At 44.6% G+C, this 21,485-nt stretch overlaps 1 protein-coding gene across 1 annotated transcript; it reads right to left on the reverse strand.

The window, feature by feature from the left end:
- Positions 1 to 5,384: 5,384 nt before the first annotated feature.
- clta (clathrin, light chain A) lies at positions 5,385 to 20,222 on the reverse strand. The gene is made up of 5 exons (XM_083655908.1): positions 19,939 to 20,222; positions 18,767 to 18,795; positions 15,621 to 15,738; positions 15,349 to 15,460; positions 5,385 to 7,693 (listed from the first exon to the last, which is right to left on the reverse strand). Exons 1-5 carry the CDS (start codon positions 20,117 to 20,119, stop codon positions 7,522 to 7,524), a joined length of 612 nt encoding a protein of 203 aa, XP_083512034.1. The 5' UTR covers positions 20,120 to 20,222; the 3' UTR covers positions 5,385 to 7,521.
- Between the last annotated feature and the right edge of the window lie 1,263 nt (positions 20,223 to 21,485).

Raw genomic sequence — 21,485 nt, forward strand, 5'->3', positions numbered from 1 at the left:
TGCCATCGGTATGGTATCTCATTACCTGCACAAATCTACCATTTTTGACACCTTTGTCATGGGGCTCTTCGAGGGAAAGTTTTGCTTTTTTCGTTTCTTTTCTCTCCTCCCTGACACAAATAAGCCTTTTTGACCCCTCAGGATAGAAGCCTAAAGGTAATTCAAAGACTTCCTCTGCTTTCTCCGGATGTCTCCAGTAGAAGTTGGCCATGGTTTGGACTTTCTGTACAAGAGCTAGGGAAAGCTCTGTGCGCCTCTGACATGGCCAGCGGAGATCAAAGTTATAATCAACGATGTCAAACAAAGTAGATGCATAACCTTTTAACGTGAGTGTATATGTATGCAGCTCATTCACTACAGCCCGAGTCAATAACTTCAAGTCAAGTTTGACTTTGACTCCTAATTTGTATTTGAAATCAAGGTCCAGACCTATTTTGTGGCAAAGGGGATAACAGCGCTCCATACTGCCTTGATATCTCCATTGTGCTGCAGGACCTCCTGCACGAGGGGCACTCGCCTTCCGTCTTTGCAGAGCCAACTGATTTCCTGTTGTTTGCTTCCATCCTTCCCCTCTCTGCATCTTCCGATTTCCATTCCATTCCACTCCATTCCGCTTTTTCCTGGTGTCTGCACATTTGTGGCCGCACGACCGATTGTGGAAAATGTCATCAAACCACGCCAGCCTTCCACGCCTTTGATTTAGGGTCACCAGAATCTGCAAACATTTGGGCAAGAATCGCTGGGCAAGATCAAATTTGACCTTGGCATACAAAGCGGATTGTATGCCACCAAGGTCGAAGTTGTGTTCAAGAACGTCATTCATGATTTTCAGTTTTGGCCCACACAGTGCCGTTGCAAAACGAGCCACTTCCTTCATAACCCCAAGTGTCAGCAAATGCAAACCAAGTTTCTCCCTTGGCTGGTCTTGATCCACGCATAAGCTCAAGCCCATTTTCTTGCAGTGAGGATAATGGTGCGCTCCTGTTCCTTCTGTTGTTGGGCCACTAGAGGGCAGATTCCTAGTAGGTTCTTGAGCATCAGTAAAGACTGTGTCCGTCTTGGCATGTGGACGGTGCATGAGGTCAGGGCTACTTTCATCCTTTCCACTACGTTTACGATTTCTTTCTTGATAGCATTTTGGGCAATATGCAGATTTTCTATAGCTTGATATAGCTTGTGCATATTCTGATTCATCATACTTGGGGTCAGGGAGCTCAAATGCCATATTTATCTTGGAGTCATAGCATTTTCTCTCTTTCTTAGTTTTTAAGTTATTTATTTCTCCGATTTGAATTTCTCTAATTCTTTTCAGAGTTTTGTCTGCAAAGGCATACCGAGAAACCTCATTTTCCAAACGGAGATCAAAATTATGTTCCAGTATGTCCACGATGAAATACTTTTGGGATGCATACATTTCTCTCGCAAAAGTATTGATTTCAACCATCATACCGTTGGTCAGTAATTTTGGATCGAGATTTTGTTTGACCCCAGATCCCACGTTGAAATCTATGCCAATTTTCTTGCATCTGGAGTACGAGTAAAATGGGCAGGTTTCCACGTGAGGCATCGAGAGGATTTGTTGAGAGCGATTAGCACGCAATTTCCACCACGTTTTATCGTGTTCTTTTAGTTTTTGCTGGATCTCAATGGAACTGCCTGAACTTTGGCCTGTGATCGGTGTCTGGGAAGCATGTGAAGAACGGGAAGCACGTAAAGAACGGGTTTGTTGCATTTTTCTGCTCTTCTTTAAGTGCTTGTTGAAGCAGCTTTTTAGACTCTTTCGCTCCATTATAGTGGGGATTTGTGCTAGAATGTATCTCGCAACACCGGTTTTTCCATCTTGCAAATCAAGGTCAAAATTGTGTCCAAGGACATCAAGAAAAATCTGTTCAAAAGTTCCACACAACACGTTTGCAAAGTTTGTCACTTCAATCATTGCTCCTTTAGTCAATTTGTTGAAATCTAGTTTATCTGCTTGGCCTTTGCTGACATGTAGATTGAGACCTATTTCCTTGCAGTGGGGATAAAGGTCCACACTTTCCTCAGTGAAAAGTGTGTGAGTCTCAGCTTGGGAATCTCGAGGAGACATGATAACACCGCCATTCACTTCCATTTGCAAAATACTGCCAATTTCAGGATTAACACCGACGCTACAGTTGTGCTGATTTGCATGGTTGGTTGCTAACTTATTCAGCACTGGATCAGGCAGTTCAAAAATCTCTTTTGAGAATTTGAGGATATCTTCACAATTTCTTCGCAGTCCAAAATCAAAATTGTCCTCAAGAATTTCCACAATGAAATCCTGCTGAGACGAATTCATTGCTATAGCAAATTTAGCAACCTCAAGCAGAAGAGGATTCGTTAATAACTGATCATCGAGGTTCTGCTTCAACCCAGACCCGACATTGAAATCTAAGCCGACTTGCTTGCACCTGGAGAACGTACAATATTCCCTGGCTGTTATGGAGAGGATTTGATTTGCACGATTAGCGCGCAACTTCCACATCTTTTTATCTACTACTGTACTGGTATAGGGGGCGGGACATGGGTGGACGGTGGCCTCCAGCTGACGACACTGCAGCTGACCTAAGGTTGACCTAAATGCCGAAGCAGGAAGTAACACCTCACAACTACAATGATCCATTCCCACTTTGTTTTGTTCCACAGCGACATAGGCATGATCTTGAAGTACATGACTATCTGTCGGGCTCTGCGATTGGTCTCGATTTACAGCTAGCTCCCTTTCATTTAGACAATTGGCAAATGGCTGTCTCGGTTTGCTTTCTTGACTACCGGTATCTTCTGGGTCTGTGACATCGTCAGAGTCCAAGTCAGACGCCCCTAGTGGACATGTGTAGGAATTCACATTACTCCGACCCTCGCGCCACTTTGCCATTCCACCGGTGTGCAAATCTAAATCGGTTCCATTAAAGATTCCATCTTCTTCATCTTCAGGCTCTGTTCTTTCTTTTGGTTTGAAAAGAGCCATCTTTTCTCGCTTAGTCTTCAAATCAGTTTGCCTTCTTTTGGTTACTTCCTTGAAATGATATTTAGGGGCTGGGCCTGGAGTTTTTTTGTTATTGTAGCGTACTGCTGATCTTCTTTGAATAGCCGCTATATCAAATGAAAAGATCTTCCTTTTAAGCAGACTGTATGGTCTTCCAGGGCCCGCCATTAGTTTTTTCTTTGCCCGCATGCTATTGATCTTGTGTAGAGCTAAATGCCGGGCTTCTGGATTTTTCAGATCCAGTTCAAAATTATGATCCAACACATCCAGAACCATGGGACTGGCAGATCCACACAACATTCTGGCAAAGTGTTCCACTTCTAACATCACACCTTTCGTCAGCAAAGCTACATTTAGACTTTGCTTTGACCTTAAGCCAAGGTTCAGCCCAATGTCTTCACAGAGAGGGTATAAGTGGGAGAAAGGGCCTCCTTTCCATTCTTCTGCTGATGCCCGTCTAGGAGATTTGGCTTCATCTGCATGTTCAATCTCACCAGCATGTAGTCCATCTACCTCTACTGAGAGGCACTCTGTCTTAACATGTTCACCAGCATGTAGTCCATCTACCTCTACTGAGAGGCACTCTGTCTTAACATGTTCAGTAGCATGTAGTCCATCTACCTCTACTGAGAGGCACTCGGTCTTAACATGTTCAGTAGATGTGATGTTCCTATCATTTTTGTAGATGTCTGAAGATTCCAGATCTGACACTTGCTCACATGGTATGCTCAGTTCCTCAAATGAGCTGAGAGGAAGAATGAAACGTTCTTGTTTTCCTTTGTTGGGTTTTTTTGCAGCCCGAATTCTCTGTAGAATTCGGGCTGCAAATTGAAAGCGCTGTTGTTCATTTTCAAATCCAAGATCAAAATTTCTCTCCAGGATGTCAGTGATGAAATGCCTTTTACCCTGGCTTACCACTTTAGCAAAGGTAAAGACATCAAATAGAAGCTCATATGTCAATAACTCTGAATCTAGTTTTTGCTTTGTTGTGGATGCTACGTTAAAATGTATTCCTATTTGTTTGCTGTAATGGAATGAGTCTTTATATGCTGCTGTAGACCTCATTACACGATTGATGCGCAACTGCCATATATCGTTATCCATCATATTTTTTGCCACCTTTGAAGTCGACAGTTGAGAAGTATCCAGTATCAAATCCATGGCTGTCCTTCACACTGCAGTCATCCTTGTTGTCTCCTGTCCTTCCTGTATAAAGGAAAGAGGGGGGGGGGGCATTTTAGTACTTAAACAGTTCAAATAGATATTGGGATTATTAAAAAATCTCCAAAAGTGGTCGCAAAATGTGACTAAATGGTCGCACTCTTGAGCCCTGATAGGCTTGGATAAGTTTGTTTCAGTCACTTGGTGGCGTGTTGAGCCCAGTAAAGCCTACTGTAGCCTACGTACCTAGCCTCGGCTCTCTCCTAGGTGGTGTTGACACAAACAAACTTCAGCACGGTCCACAACGACTTGGCCAAGACCGAATAAACGTTATCCACTCGATATTTCAGAATCCATCCAAAGCTTTTATCACTCTGCAGAATCAGGGTGTTGTGGCGGTCCTGTTGGAAACAAAACAGTCGAGTTTTAATGACACTTGTTGCATGGTAGTTCCAAATAAAATGTAGAACCCTAAATTCCATCTGTTCTGTGCTGAATTGCAATATCTCTATGGCTGTTTCCAATGTAACAACAAAGAAAAAAAGCTATATAGGACCTCTCCTAAATAGTACAATTACTTAAGAAAAATAAATAAGTAGTCTAGGGTTATATCTCTGTCCCTTGTATAGTTATTGTATGCTATATTGTGTCTTATTTTATAATTGTCATTGTTTTTTTATGTTTCATGTAGCTATGTTTCTTGTTTGATACAAGATGCTAAAAAGACAAGCTCACGTTCTATTATGATCAATGTATTGTAGCAACCTCCGTAATGTCAAGGAGCAGGAGATGTTGGTACAGGCTTATTTATTGCAGCTTCACAGCAACTCCCAATTCACACAGCCTTTTTAGATCTGCCGCTTCCCAGGAACACACATGGACTAGCACAGGAAAGCTACCACAACAACGTTCCGGCAGGAAAGACGCATGCACATTCGTTCCTAGTCAGACATCAACATTTCCCTAAAACCCAGAATCGCCAGAGTATCTATCTGATGTATTAAGTACTGCAATGCTGTGCTGTGTGTGTGTGTGTGTGTGTGTGTGTGTGTGTGTGTGTGTGTGTGTGTGTGTGTGTGTGCGTGCGTGCGTGCGTGTGTGTGTGTCTCAGCAAATTACAGCAAAAAAGAAGACATTAAACAAACGTGAACTTTTTCATGTTTGCCATGAAAAACAAACCATTTAATTTTCCAAAAACGAAACTTCGTTAGCAGACATAAAACAGAACGGGGATGAACGGGATGAACCACAAACAAGTCTCACCTGCATTCGCACTCCGGACGCTCCGTGCAAAACCGGTCGGGTGTACAGTACACACACCTACACGTGCACGATAACCGGGGAGTTCTCCCCACTTATCGATAGTATGACCGATAACGCGACTGTTTCTTATAAACAAAGGCTTCAAACATCTGCACTTTTCCTGGACGTCTTCTTCTTTCCTTTTCATGGCGAGTTGCACCCCCAGAAGGAGCACTATCGCCACCAACTGGTAAACGGAAGGTTGCATCCATAATGTTGCACTGTACTGCCATCAAAGAACTTTTCTGCCATCTTCTTCTTCTTTGCGTTTAATGGCAGATTGCAACCAAGTTAGGTGCATACCGCCACCTACTGTATAACTAAAGCTACTCAGCTCAGTGGTGGAGCACACTCCAGTATGTTCTGCACTCCTGATCCTGTTAAAACAGGTCCTATAATCTTTCTGAGACATCACCACCTATCGTCATCATTCATACCACGAAATAAGTTGAAGAAAGACAATCTTAAGTCCCCCTTTCATTCTCATCATGAAAATTACATTAATAGCCTATTGTTTCCTATGGCACCTAAATGACGATGTAAATCCAACCACCATGTTACAGTACATTAAATTATACCCGTCCCCCATATGTATAGTTGGTACCTAAGTGGGTATGTAAAGATACATTATGGTGGCCTACACCTACCTACCACCTCTAACGTGTGAGACTGGGCTGATTTCTCATCTGAAAAACTATGCAGCAAGAAACCACATTTCATCTTCTTGTAACTGACCCAAGTTATCAGTTCACATCATTAAGATTTTTCACAAACCTGCTGCCAACACATTAAATCATTATCGAAACAGAAGCACATTCCTGAATCACAGAATAGCATCAATGTATAGCCAAATGACGAGCAAGTTTGATTCACTTTTTACTGGAGATTGAGATCAAATGGACAATGAACACGCATGAACAAGCAAACAAGTTGTGCTAATATCTAGTTCTCTTTAAAACCACAATTGTCTAATTTCAATGACAAACATTGTATTTATATATATATATATTGCCTTCTGTATATGTACATAAGTACACGCATAGAGTAGTACATACACACCGTTGTAGTTGAAACACAAACAGGTCACATTTATTGTAATGACTGGACTTTGTTCATTTCCTGACTGGAGAAGGGGAGAGGCTTTTGAAAGAAATGCATAGATTGAAAAATTCAACACGATAATATGCCACAAGCCAGCTCTACACACACACAGTTCAAAGTACACACATTGATTTGGGAGTTTTGTCTTACTGAGTTTGGTCCATAAAAAGAACAGCAACAAGAGAAAAATAAACCTGTATAGACTTTTTTTTTTAATGATGGAAAAATGCGATGGAGGGTTGGCGGGACGAGGAAGGGTAAAACCCTTTAACATGGATCAACCTTCATGGGAATGATAATGCTGGGCAGGTTGTAGTGTAGCTGTGGACCCGGAGGGAGGGAATCGCTTTGCAACCAAACCACCATCAACCCTTCCCAACCCTCCACCCTTAACCCTCATAGGAAGAAGTGTGCACAGGTAAAAACACAAAAAACAATGCTGATTTATTTTGCACATGATCTCACATAATCTGAAAACTGTCAACGGTTTTGCAGCGATTCATTTAGTTTGACAGTTATTGAGTTGATTTGAGTTCAAGTTGACGCCAATGATGTCATTTGTGCATGAATGACATCACTGGCATCAACTTGAACTCAAATCAACACTCAATAACTGTCAAACTAAATAAATGCCTGCAAAAGGGTTTTGGGATATGTGTGAGATCATGTGCAAAATAAATCGGCATTGTTTTTCTGTGAAGTTCTCCTTTAAGGGGAGCAGAAGATGGGGAGTTGGGCCTTTAAGGCGTATCTCTACAGCAGACAGACAAGAGGGGTTAGGAGCTCTATCCTTCAACTAGGAAACACAACAGGTGTGTGGTAAGAGGACGTGAAGAGATGCCTTCAGAATACAGATGGTGGAACGTGGGTAGGGGCGTGCTGGTCGTCTGCGTGTGTGGGTGATGTAGATACGATATGGAATGAGGGCCTGGGAGCAGCCTTTGGCCGGCCTAGCGGACCAGCGGGGCCTGCTTGAGAGAGATGAGGACGGAGCGCATGCGGGACACGTCTTTGGCCTGCTTGCTGGACTTGGGGTTGAAGTCGCAGAGCCGGGCCACCCGCTCCCACTCCGTGCCGGGGTTGTTCTCGTCCAGATCGGAGACCATGGCGTCCTCGGCCGCCCTGCAGATGAGCGGGGAGAGGAGGAGAGAGAGCGCGTTAGTGGGGGGGGTAGAGGTGAAGACACAGCTAGCTATACACACACGGCCCTGAGAGAGTCCTCTGCTGATCACCAACCTCGTTTGTTTCGACGGAACTTATTGGGAGATTCCCCTATTTGCCAGGAAGACAAGAAGATAGATGGCCTTCTCCTCTCTGTGCGTGCAGTAGAAGGTAGCGACGCATCCCTCCTGCTAGTTAGCTTAGCACAATGACTGGTAGTCTGCGGGACTGGCTAGTGGCTAGCCTAGCCCCGTTAAATCACCAAATACACATTCGAACAGCGCCAAAACGCTCTCACATGTACTCTTATGTACATTGTTCAATTATGTACAATTGTGTGCTGTGCATGCCAATAGGGCAAGCGAGGTCACACAGCAGCTGCAGGGTGGCGAGCCCGCGAAGTGGCCAAGCTAGCGAGCCCGTGCAAATGATAACACCTGTAACAACATGTACATAAGAGAGAGTACATGAGAGCATTTTGGCGCTGTTGGAATGTGTCGGGGTAGGCTAGCCACTCTCGCAGGCTACCAGTCATTGTGCTAAGCTAACTAACAGGAGGGATGCTAGCCACTCTCGCAGGCTACCAGTCATTGTGCTAAGCTAACTAGCAGGAGGGGTGCGTCGCTACCTTCTACTGCACGCACAGAGAGGAGAAGGGCATCGATCTTCTCGTCTTACTATTGGGAATATGGAAAAAAAGGCGCATCTCCAAAAATGTTGGCGTTTTCTTTTAAAACATCAGCACGACAGATTCAGGGAGAAAATACTTGAACCAGCATGAACTTTCAACAGATGACTTATGACTACTATGGATGGTTATCATGGACTGGTGTTGCTATGGGAACCGTTTGAAAGCTATCTTATTTCCCGTCAGCTATTGTATTAGCAAACACTGCAACAGGAAGTAAGCCAGGGGCAATTTAGAACGTTTATGTTGTCAAGTTAAAACCATCTATGACCAAAACAGACACTAAAGTGGTTCAAGTTCCTGGGCTCAGTTCGATCTGCTTGCTGGTTCAGCAGAGTCTACCTCAGGGCGGGACGGTCCAAAACCACCACACACACAAATAAACATTTTGTCCACAGAGGAAAAATAAGCTTCATTCACTGCATCATGCCCCCCCCCCCCCCGCCCCCAAATCTTGTTTACACATTACAGTACAGTTACCTGCTTTTTCAACTCTCCACAACAATAAGGGCGGTAGCTATAAAACACCCACATGAGAAATCAAAAAAATAAAATAAAATAAACTGAAGCTTAAAACGTAAGAATTGGTAAGCATTTTTTGGTTGGTTAAAAAACGCAGTTCCGTGCAGAACTGGGGGAGGGCAGTTCGCCCGCACCCATACACTTCAACTTGCCCTTTGGATTTGTGACTTGGAGTTCTCAGTTCTCTTTGCTGCACTGTGCAAGGTCTAAGTATCAGGATGTCAGTCTGAAGCTGTGCAAGGTCCAAGTATCAGGATGTCAGTCTGTGCACTGTGCAAGGTCCAAGTATCAGGAGGTCAGTCTGTGCACTGTGCAAGGTCCAAGTATCAGGAGGTCAGTCTGTGCACTGTGCAAGGTCCAAGTATCAGGATGTCAGTCTCAAGCTGTGCACTGTGCAAGGTCCAAGTATCAGGATGTCAGTCTCAAGCTGTGCACTGTGCAAGCTCCAACTATCAGGAGGTCAGTCTCAAGCTGTGCACTGTGCAAGGTCCAAGTATCAGGATGTCAGTCTCAAGCTGTGCACTGTGCAAGGTCCAAGTATCAGGATGTCAGTCTCAAGCTGTGCACTGTGCAAGCTCCAAGTATCAGGAGGTCAGTCTCAAGCTGTGCACTGTGCAAGCTCCAAGTATCAGGATGTCAGTCTCAAGCTGTGCACTGTGCAAGCTCCAAGTATCAGGAGGTCAGTCTCAAGCTGTGCACTGTGCAAGCTCCAAGTATCAGGAGGTCAGTCTCAAGCTGTGCACTGTGCAAGCTCCAAGTATCAGGATGTCAGTCTCAAGCTGTGCACTGTGCAAGGTCCAAGTATCAGGATGTCAGTCTCAAGCTGTGCACTGTGCAAGCTCCAACTATCAGGAGGTCAGTCTCAAGCTGTGCACTGTGCAAGGTCCAAGTATCAGGAGGTCAGTCTCAAGCTGTGCACTGTGCAAGCTCCAAGTATCAGGATGTCAGTCTCAAGCTGTGCACTGTGCAAGCTCCAAGTATCAGGATGTCAGTCTCAAGCTGTGCACTGTGCAAGGTCCAAGTATCAGGAGGTCAGTCTCAAGCTGTGCACTGTGCAAGCTCCAAGTATCAGGATGTCAGTCTCAAGCTGTGCACTGTGCAAGGTCCAACTATCAGGATGTCAGTCTCAAGCTGTGCAAGGTCCAAGTATCAGGATGTCAGTCTCAAGCTGTGCACTGTGCAAGGTCCAACTATCAGGATGTCAGTCTCAAGCTGTGCACTGTGCAAGCTCCAAGTATCAGGATGTCAGTCTCAAGCTGTGCACTGTGCAAGCTCCAAGTATCAGGATGTCAGTCTCAAGCTGTGCACTGTGCAAGGTCCAAGTATCAGGAGGTCAGTCTCAAGCTGTGCACTGTGCAAGCTCCAAGTATCAGGAGGTCAGTCTCAAGCTGTGCACTGTGCAAGGTCCAACTATCAGGATGTCAGTCTCAAGCTGTGCACTGTGCAAGCTCCAAGTATCAGGAGGTCAGTCTCAAGCTGTGCACTGTGCAAGGTCCAACTATCAGGATGTCAGTCTCAAGCTGTGCACAGTGCAAGGTCCAAGTATCAGGATGTCAGTCTCAAGCTGTGCACTGTGCAAGGTCCAAGTATCAGGATGTCAGTCTCAAGCTGTGCACTGTGCAAGGTCCAAGTATCAGGAGGTCAGTCTCAAGCTGTGGAAGGTCCAAGTATCAGGATGTCAGTCTCAAGCTGTGGAAGGTCCAAGTATCAGGATGTCAGTCTCAAGCTGTGCACTGTGCAAGGTTCAACTATCAGGATGTCAGTCTCAAGCTGTGGAAGGTCCAAGTATCAGGATGTCAGTCTCAAGCTGTATACTTTGCAGTGCACTGTGCAAGGTCCAAGTATAAGGATCTCAACTGTATACTTGTCCTTGATTTATCCAAAGAAAAGGAAAGAAAAAAAAGAACAGCGGCAAGTTCTGTTTTTTTAACCAAACCCAAAAGAGCTGGAAGCACTACTGGACCTTTGCCATGCATTTTGCTGCGGCTGGAAAGCAGGCCATTTTGACGCGTTTTGGACCTTTATTTGGATGTGAGATGGCGTATCAATTCGTGCTTTAGGTATTCTTAACCAACTACCAAACCAAAAGAAGAAGGGGACATTTAACACTAGAGGGGGCTTACCACACAAACACCTGAAATGAAAATACGAAAGAAAACAAACAAACAAAAACTAAATAAAAAATGATTCAGTGCCACAATCATAAGACAAGACATTTTTGAGATGCAAGCCACAGATTATGGCGAAACAAACTCAAGCCCTCACCCACCCACAAAGAGAGGCACAGCTCCACTGCCCTGTGCGTCTTCTAGCCCGTCCTCCCCGGCCCAAATCCCAACTAGCGACTAACTACAACAGTGCACACAGCAAGATGGGGATGAGAACATTCACTGTCACAACCAACTACAAGTACACACGGGACTAGAAGGACCACAACATCACAGAAGGGACAGGAACACCCAGCGTCTACTTAAAAGGCAGTGGATCTAGCTAGGGTAAACTGGCCATCCGGGGCAACACATTCTCATCTAACACAGGCACTACTGCATCTATCCCCTGAACAACAAAATAAATCAATAGGTTGTTTGGATGTTCTGGGGTTTTATATTTTTACTTAACTGGTCTAGGCGGTAGCAAGGATGGTTAATGTGTGTGCTTTAAGGTGCATAGGAAAAGAAAACAGGGAGAAACAGTTTCACAAGTCAGAATATAGAAGAGAGAGAGAGAGGGGAGGGGATGAAATGAAATAGAACTCAAATGATCTTAACGCAGATGTCAAAGCCAGCATGCACCCCCCCCCCTCCCCCAACAGTGTTGTACAAAGTGCTTAGCGTGCAGCCTTTTACTATGTTGCCTAATAAGTGTGTATATATATATACAGTACACACACTTATTTTTAATTACTCTGAATACAAGTTTTACATTACAGTCAAGTCTCCTTTTGATCAGGATGATAAATAGTGATGACAGAATATGTGAGGTTCACACCACAATGCAGGCTAAAGGACACTCCCAAGTAATCCACTGGCAAACACAAAGGCTGCACTGCTAAGTGCTAACGCAGCTGGATAGCCAGCTAGGCAACATTAGCATGTCATTCTGTAGCATGGCAGGAGCTACACAGCAGCTAACATTCTACTTCAGCGTAAATACAGTTGGGTTTGAGGCATTTGTGTATCCATGGCATCAATGAAATCTCTCCACTAGGATAGGAGAGACAGCAAGGCTGGACATCTGTGTGCAGCGTGGAAAATAGGGTCCAATAAAAAAAAAAAAAAAAAAAAGACTTTAAGTGTGTGTACATGGCACCCCACACACTGTGTGTGTACATGGCACCCCACACACTGAGTGAGAGGCTATAGTATACAGTCAAGTGTGTGTACATGGCACAATACGGAAAATGAGTCCAGTAGAGATTCAGAGGAAGGAAATGGGACCGCCAAGAACAATGCCAACTCTGCACATTGTTAAAGAATGAGTTCTTTGACAGAGTAACTCCATTACTGCTTCCCCAACTTCAATGGAAAAAAAACACAGAAGAACCCACCAGAAAAAAAAATGGTGGGTGATATTAACACCAAATTCTGCTGGACACACAATTGCCTCAAACAAACCTACAAGCGGAAAATACTAATATAAGGGAAATCACATATTTACAGAGACTCAAAGGAACAGCTCACCCTAAAATCCAAAATACATATATTCCCTCTCTCCTGTAGTGTTATTTATCCATCTATATCGTTTTGTGTTAGTTGTCTGAGTTTTGGAGATATCGTCCACAGAGTTTCTGCCTTCTCTCTCCAATACAATGGAACTGGATGGCACTCGGCTTGTGCTGCTCAAAGTGACAAAGAAATACATTTGAAAAACTCAACAGCATTGTCTCTTTCCAGAAATCATGACCCCGTTAATCAAGATAATCCACAGACCTTGTTATGAGCAGTTTCATGGAGGAACTATTTTCTTTTGACCGAACTACACCCGCTAGCTGCTAGCTAGTTCCTACATGAGACTGCAAAAGAAAATAGTTCCTACATGAAACTGCTCACAACAAAGTCTGTGGATTATCTTGAGTGAGCAGGTCATGATTTCTGGAAAGAGACGATGCTGTTGAGTTTTTCAAATGTATTTTTTTGGTGCTTCGAGCAACTGCAAGCCGAGTGCCATCCAGTTCCATTATATTCAAGAGAAGGCAGACATCTCTACAGTCGATATCTCCAAAACTCAGGCAACTATCCCAAAACGATATAGATGGATACATAGCACTACGGGTGAGAGGAGAAACATGTATTTTGGATTTTAGGGTGAGCTGTTCCTTTAAGTACAAACAAAACACTGTTTTTCTGTGAGAGTTCATACCATTTAGGCAAGTGTTAATTGTTGGAAACTCAAACATTATGAAAGAAACATTTGCAAGATGCTTTAGTGAAATGACATGAGGGGAGATGTAACAGTATATAGCAAGATGATGGATGATGAGAGCAACAGAAAAGTCCACATGGGCACAGCGCTGACAGAATGAAGAGTGAGCGCCCCCTGGATGTGATGATGATGATGGAAGAGCTTAGCGATGGCAGCGTGGTGACGTGCAGTCATCATTACAGATATAAAACTACAAAATAACATGTGGACGGATGGCGTGAAAGCTATTACTGCAGTTTGGATTATTTTTTAAGGGGCTAAAAATTACCTACGAAAACAAAACAAGAACAATAATGAACTAATTGTGTGTAGAAACGTCAGTGGCATCCAAAACGTTACAAATGAAATAAAAACATGGTGGTGGGGGGGGGAGGGGCTAACTAATAAGAAGACAGATGTCAATGGATGGATGGTGGGAGGAGCCGACGACAATGTAGACAAAAAAGGAGGAGGAGAAATGAAAAGGAGGATGTTAGTTGGAGCAACATACACATAACCAATGAGCTCAGAGAAGGGCTGTTTGTAGAAGTCTTCGTCCAGCACCCTGGACAAACATCCGCCGGAACGACAGAGCAGCGAGAAGGCAGGAGACAAGACAGACAGCGGTAAAAGAGAGGAGAGGATGAAAAAACAGGCAATACAGGTTAGCAGAGAGAGAGAGAGAGAAAAGAAGAGTATTAGCACAGCGTATAATGAGAGCTTCAGGTGTTGAGAGAGTGAGCGCTTGAGCAGCAGCTTTCGAAATTTTTGATTCAGTTCTATAGAGACAGTGCATGAAATAGGCCACGCCCATCACGGGGGCAAAGCACTCCATTCACTTCCATACACCAGCGTCATTTTCCTGAAATTAAACGGAGCTAAAAGCTGTTGTGTGGTGGGGCTGCGCAGACAACAAATGTGAAAAAACGACAATTAAAGTTTTTTTGGTACTCCCGAGCAAAACAAGGAAGCCATTGAGAATTGGCGAGAAGAAAATGTGGATCTAGCCGTCAAGGAAGTAAGTTGGAGTGTTCATCTTCCATATATATGATCTTTGTGTGCTTTGGATTGGGGGGGGGGGGGGTTGTTTTCCCCCGTTTTGGGCGTGGTTTCTGAATGATGACGCGCTCCGCAGTGTCTCTATCGTTACCCCTTTTTACCGTCCATGTTCAACGAGTCAAGTGCAATACGCCTGGCTAAGCTGGGGCTGCTGCTACTTTATTATTCATGGCCAGCAGGACTACGGTTACAGCCCAGAAGCCACTAGGCCAGCTTCTGAGACATGAAACCCGCCCATCCGTTGACAATCGTGTCTTTATAGAAGATCATTCTCAATGTCATTTGACATTAGAACGGGCTTTCTGCTAAATGAGGGGGTTTACCTACCAAATCGGCTGGTGGAACACATCGCTCTATTTGGCAACGCCACCATAAAGTCTCTGCATTGCAAAACTAGGAAGTAGAATCGTTTAAGCCCCAAAGCATGTGTTAGGGATGATCAAGTATATTTCAGATTAAGGACATCATATCTTGCCAACTTTTAAGAAGCTGATTTAATGCGCTCCATAGGCTGTAAAACAGTGAGCCCAGTTGTCTTGCTTCAGTACAGTAAAACGCTTTATTATCAGTCTATTTACACCCTCTGCACATGAGCTATCTGTCTACTTACATTCATTCTTGCATCAAGTCTCCCACATTCAGGTCCAGTAACTAGTGTTTACTTATGATAATCATGGTCAATTATTAGAATAACCCTTGTATAAAGCCACTTTTTTTGTGGCCTTCATCAAAATATATAATATACTATTTTTCCGCTTATTGCTATGTAAATAATAATTTTACTTTTTTTTTTGCTGTGTGTCCATCCCTGTGTTGGTTCCGCATGTGATGCTTTTGTAGTAACAGCAGCTTTCTTTTAGAAATTATAATACTAAAATATTTTTGGGGGATTTTAGGAATTTTGTTATTTGTCACCCCCCCCCCCCCCCCCGTTCCAGGTCAGTACCTGTTGTTGACTTTGGTCTTCTCCAGCTGCTCGTTCTGCCGGGTGTGCCACTCCTCCAGCTCCACCTTGGCCTTGTCCTTCCACTCAGACTCCTGCTGGCGAGAGTTGGCGTCTGGGGGAGGAACGTTTCAGAGGGAATCCATGACTAAAGCATTGCAACAGAGTCAGGCCCTAAATACCATCCAAGAGGTCTGCTGGGTTTGAACCTCCAACCTCCGTTTACACATGGCATATTTCAAAAAGACGGACGGTGTCTCTTGGCCTGTGCTCACCTAGCACCTCCAGCCGGTCTCTCTGCTCTTCCCTCCACTTGCGCAGGCTTTCGGGTTCGGCCTGCAGGCGGTCTGCGGTGGAGATGGCTGCGTAGGCGTCTGAGGGACCGTTGCTTTCCTGGTGAACAATGGAGAGGATGAGAGGCAGAGATAACAGCAAACTGTGCCGTTACTCTAGGTCTTTTTAAACTGCACTGACAGCAAAGTTTTTCAACAATGCATTTTTCTCTTCCTGAACCATTTAATTATTTAGGCATCCTCAGGCAGGCCAGCAGCCATTGTGTGGAGGTGGTTATCCATCATAGAATTCCAAGTTGCCTGGTCAAACACAGTGAGAGTTGCCTGGTCAAACAGTGAGAGAGTTGCCTGGTCAAACACAGTGAGAGTTGCCTGGTCAAACAGTGAGAGAGTTGCCTGGTCAAACACAGTGAGAGAGTTGCCTGGTCAAACACAGTGAGAGTTGCCTGGTCAAACAGTGAGAGAGTTGCCTGGTCAAACACAGTGAGAGTTGCCTGGTCAAACAGTGAGAGAGTTGCCTGGTCAAACACAGTGAGAGTTGCCTGGTCAAACACAGTGAAAGTTGCCTGGTCAAACACAGTGAGAGAGTTGCCTGGTCAAACACAGTGAGAGTTGCCTGGTCAAACACAGTGAGAGAGTTGCCTGGTCAAACACAGTGAGAGTTGCCTGGTCAAACACAGTGAGAGTTGCCTGGTCAAACACAGTGAGAGTTGCCTGGTCAAACACAGTGAGAGTTGCCTGGTCAAACAGTGAGAGAGTTGCCTGGTCAAACACAGTGAGAGAGTTGCCTGGTCAAACACAGTGAGAGTTGCCTGGTCAAACAGTGAGAGAGTTGCCTGGTCAAACACAAGGCTCTTTCACACCGGCTATGAAAGCCGTAAAATGCCTGGAAATTAGGATTCGCGGCTCCGATGTGAAAGGCATGAACGCGCGTTGGTGGGTAATTATTGTACGCCTTTTGTCCCGGCACCAAAGGTTGTCACATCGCCGTATTGGCGGACAACCCGCCTCCACTTGAAAGGTCTCGCAGCGAGCCGGAAAAGGTGCGAATGGTCAGCTCATTCATAAAAAAATTACAGGGGAAATCACCTCATGTATCAAGAAAGTGACGAGTGAAAGTAAAAAAAGTAGACTGATAGACAGACCTATCTCCACACACCACACTTTGCACTGTGCGAGGCAGCGCTTCATACGAATCGCTCATAAGATCGTGGTGTTTTTGCAATGTCAGCGTAGGTAATTATTATGTATATTAACTTCATTACAACTTTGGCATGGCAATATCTGCTGCTTTACCTTAACACAGTGTGACTATTACAGTACAGCCAACTAGTCCGCTGCTCTCGCTTCAGGCAGCCTCGCACTGTCCCCCTGTCTAGTGCAGGCTGCGCTCGCTGAACAGAGAGCACTGAGGTGAGGTGTCAAGATTTCATCTCTGAGCACTCTGATAGGCTATTGCTTGATGTGTAACCAATCAGATAGCGCTGTGGGCGGGACATTGCTCCAGACACAGAACTACTGTAGGAGAGGATTCTTCCAGGTGCAGCAGCCGCAAATTAGCGCATTTTTTTTTTATTAAGTTATGATATCGGCAAACAGCCAATGAAAATGCCGATACAGATCTCCTCAGCGGACTAGGAGAAGGAGGAAAGTCTGTTGTTGAATTGAATTCGTTCATCATACAGTAGCCTAGGCTACACTAACCTATGAAAATATTAATTTGGGCTAGGAGGAGCTGGAAATCCCTCTGCTCGCCTTTCAATCCGGGAGCAGGGGATTTCGCCTGAAAGTACACACAGCACGGGAAAGTGGCCGTGCTGCTTGGCTCTGTGTGAAAGCAATTTCTGTGGCGAGGCTGCCAAGCTTTACCGTCTTCCCGAACTACAATTTTGCGCGATCTGTGTATGAAAGAGCCTACAGTGAGAGAGTTGCCTGGTCAAACACAGTGAGAGTTGCCTGGTCAAACAGTGAGAGAGTTGCCTGGTCAAACACAGTGAGAGAGTTGCCTGGTCAAACACAGTGAGAGTTGCCTGGTCAAACACAGAGAGAGTTGCCTGGTCAAACACAGAGAGAGTTGCCTGGTCAAACACAGTGAGAGAGTTGCCTGGTCAAACACAGTGAGAGTTGCCTGGTCAAACACAGTGAGAGTTGCCTGGTCAAACACAGTGAGAGTTGCCTGGTCAAACACAGTGAGAGTTGCCTGGTCAAACACAGTGAGAGAGTTGCCTGGTCAAACACAGTGAGAGTTGCCTGGTCAAACACAGTGAGAGAGTTGCCTGGTCAAACACAGTGAGAGTTGCCTGGTCAAACACAGTGAGAGTTGCCTGGTCAAACAGTGAGAGAGTTGCTAGTGAATTTTGGAAGCAGCTATTCTAGCCAGTCTATTGATCGCTTACAGTATATCAGTTCCTAAAAAGGAAGCTGTGAGTCAACCAGAAAGATACCAAATCCAGACCATTGGTGTTGTATTGCCTAAGCTTCCTGACAGGAAGAAGCCCTGACAGGAAGAAGGCATGACAGGGAAAAAAGCAGTTGGAAAGACAGCACAGGAAAGGAGAAGTTGGAGCTGTTCTTCCAGCCGGAGATTCAAACCTCTGAGGTTCACTGTGACTGCACAAAATGATTAAACAAGGAAATATTACAAATACTGTTTACTGGATTTTAGACAGCAAAGCAAAATATAGTAATATGTTGAAGATAACATTTTGCTTATGCAATGTAGCCATTAGACAAAACAATAAAAACAAAACAATAAGGTCATTGAGTAAGGGGAGGAAAAGACTCAGGCCCACACACACACACACAGAGTCCCCAAGAGGCTGCAAGGAAAGCCCTTTCTCCTTACTTTCAACATATTACATTAAAAAGCACAGCTGTATTAAAAAAAACTTTGATCTGAAAACATTAAATTTACCCAAAATGCGAACCAAATAGGCCCCTCCCCTACCTCATTGGCCATCAGAGATGTTTGATTGAGCAATGTGAGATGTGTGGCCATAAAAAAAAAAACATTCTGTTTAGCTCTTCATCAATACCAAAACAGAAAAAAGTCTGCAATAGAAAATCTGTTTGCTGGTACGTCTGAACATTTTAGAGCGGAATGGTTAAGCAAGGAAAGAATGTGTTACCCCATGAAGCTCTCCGTTGATAGCACCATCTAGAAAGAGACATGGGGAAACAGTTGTAGATTAGTCATTATAAATCAAGTATATGACAGTTGACAACAATAAAAAATGCAAATATACGCAAATACCAATAAATGTCAAGTCAAGTCATGTTTATTTGTATAGCCCTAATTCACAAGCATGTCTCAGAGGACTTCACAGAAAATATGTCTAGCTAAATCTAACTGACACAACAGTAGCAAATAGTAATAATAACAAGATTGAAAAATCATATGATAGAGAGAGGCAGGGAGAAGGGGAGAGAAGGGGGGTGGAATGTGGGGGAGGAGAGAACAGGGAAGGGAGGAGATAGGGAGGGAACATGGGAACATGGAACAAATGTGTTTAGGGTGATGACCCTTTAGCTATTAGTTACAATCCACTTCTCTCCCATTAACATCAGTGAAACGTTGTATTGATACACAGCACAGGACAATCCTATAATTCGTTGCATCACAAATATGACAGGCCAGCGCTTTTGGCCGACAACATTGATTGCTCAATATCCCGACTTCCTCCAAGCAGCAGCAGCGCTAGCTAAGCAGTTAAATGGCCAAAGGTCACGAGATCTAACGTTGGCAATCTCCTCTATAACGTTAACCGACAAACTGCCGACAGCTCGTAACGTTCCAGATGAGCGCTGCATCTATTCAGCAAGCTGTCAAGCTTGATAGGCATCGTTGTTGACTGACAGTCAGGGCCACACACACAGGGCCGTGCGGAAGTTGCTGCTAAATTCTCCCATTCATTCATGTGTGGCCCGGTGGCCGTTACCTTGGCCCCAGCCCGTGTCAACATGAACGTTAACCACCGTTTTCCTCATCAGACTCGTGTCAGTCATAGTGCCAAGTCCTCTAAATTCGCCAGTTTGAGCGGACAGAGCCAGAGTTGCTGCTAGCTAATGCTAACATGTAGATGTAGCTAGCTACAGTTAACATTGCTGAGCCCACTTGGCTAATGATGTGCTACCTCAGCTAACGTTAGCAAACTGGCGAGGAGAGAACATCACCTCCCGTTTGAATGTATGTAGGACCAAAATAAATGAACGGTCAATGTTACCGTAACTAAACACTGCTCGGTAAGAATGGTTAAAGTCAGATAGCGTTTAGGTGTTCTCTCCAGCCGCAGTGACCCACCGTGTGAGTCTCCTGTCAGGGACGAGGGCACCTCTCCGCCGTCCAGGATGCTGAAGCCTTCGTCGTTCTCAATGCCCGCGATCTCGCTCTCCTGCTGGGCCAGGAAAGCTGCGGCGGGGTCCTCCTCTGACACCAGGCCGTTCCCGGCTGCGGGCGCGCTCAGCATGTCGAAGTCGTCCATTGTTCTGTCTGCTAACGGGAGGACTAATAATGTGGAAAACGGCGACCGTGCTGGAAACGGAGAGCAGGTGTATCAGTTCAGTTGACAGAGCAGCAGAAGCAGATTAGCTCGACGGGGGGAGGGAGGGACGGACGGAGAAAATTGCCAGTGTTGCCAGATCTCGCGAGAGACACACAAGCAACCCTTGCCCGTGTCTCTCGCGAGATCTGCCGAGCATCAGCTGCCTCAGAATTGGACCAATGAAATCTTTGCAACTATTTCCTGTTAGTTGTTGTCAGAGCTTTGAAGAAAAGCTGCAGGGCAGTGGTTCTCAAAGTGGGGTCTGGGGACCCCCGGGGGTCCTTGAAGGGGTTCCAGGTGGTCCCCAGCAAAAAGGGTAAATAACTTGATTTCAATTATTATATCCATAAGTAACACAATGACAAGAATGTACGACTATTTTGGTCATGGTTTGTATACAGTTTATGTAATAAAACAAATCAAATAATCCAATATTTAAGCGATCAGATGCCATCTGACAGATGGGGGACTCTGGGACAAAGTCTTCAAATGAGGGTCTGTGGACTAATTTGTGTCAACCCTAGATCACATCCCTGCACAATGCATCCGACGGGCCCAAAAGCAGTGCCAGGCCATGGCAGTTCATTATTAACAGGTCTGGCTGTCTCAAACGGTTCAGGTGACAAACGCTCACCTGACTCAAGGCATGTCACTAGGAACACATATTACTTTGAAACTAAACCCAAGACAGAACACATTATGAGCTGAGCATTTGAAATATAGCCTAGATGCCATTTACACATTCAGGTATCTGACCAAATGAATCAAACACAAAATGATTTTCTCAGCTTCAGTGACTCAGCACCATTCCACCACACAATACATTTCTTATTTTTTCTCTCCTTCTGTGTATTATTGATGGGTGGAAAACACCATTTTCAAGTACTGCACCAAAATCTAAAAATAAAGGAGCTAAACATGTGGGGGAAACTGCTTTTGAAATAATCTGTACCTGTCATCTTGTCTCATTTGATTTGGCACATATACAGTACGAGGCATCTCGTGCGCTACGCACGCTCAATTCCTAGACTCGCCTACCCTGCAGCTCGCATACCGTATTCCATCTATAGTAAAAAGTAAAAATCATAAAAAATGTTAGTTAAGTGGTTTTCATCAGACAGCGACGATACACACGCACAAACACACAATCAAAAGAACTTCAATTTCTATTCTTGCAAAAATTCTATTCAAAATTCAAGAATCTTCAGTGACCCATGTCTATTTGTGTCGATTTTCAAAAACTTTCAAAGCCTTGATTTCCTCCCACTCGAATTCACAAACTTTCAAGGATTTCAAGGAGCCATAA

This window comes from Poromitra crassiceps (genome assembly GCF_964638095.1).
Source record: "Poromitra crassiceps genome assembly, chromosome: 19".
NCBI lineage: Eukaryota > Metazoa > Chordata > Actinopteri > Beryciformes > Melamphaidae > Poromitra > Poromitra crassiceps.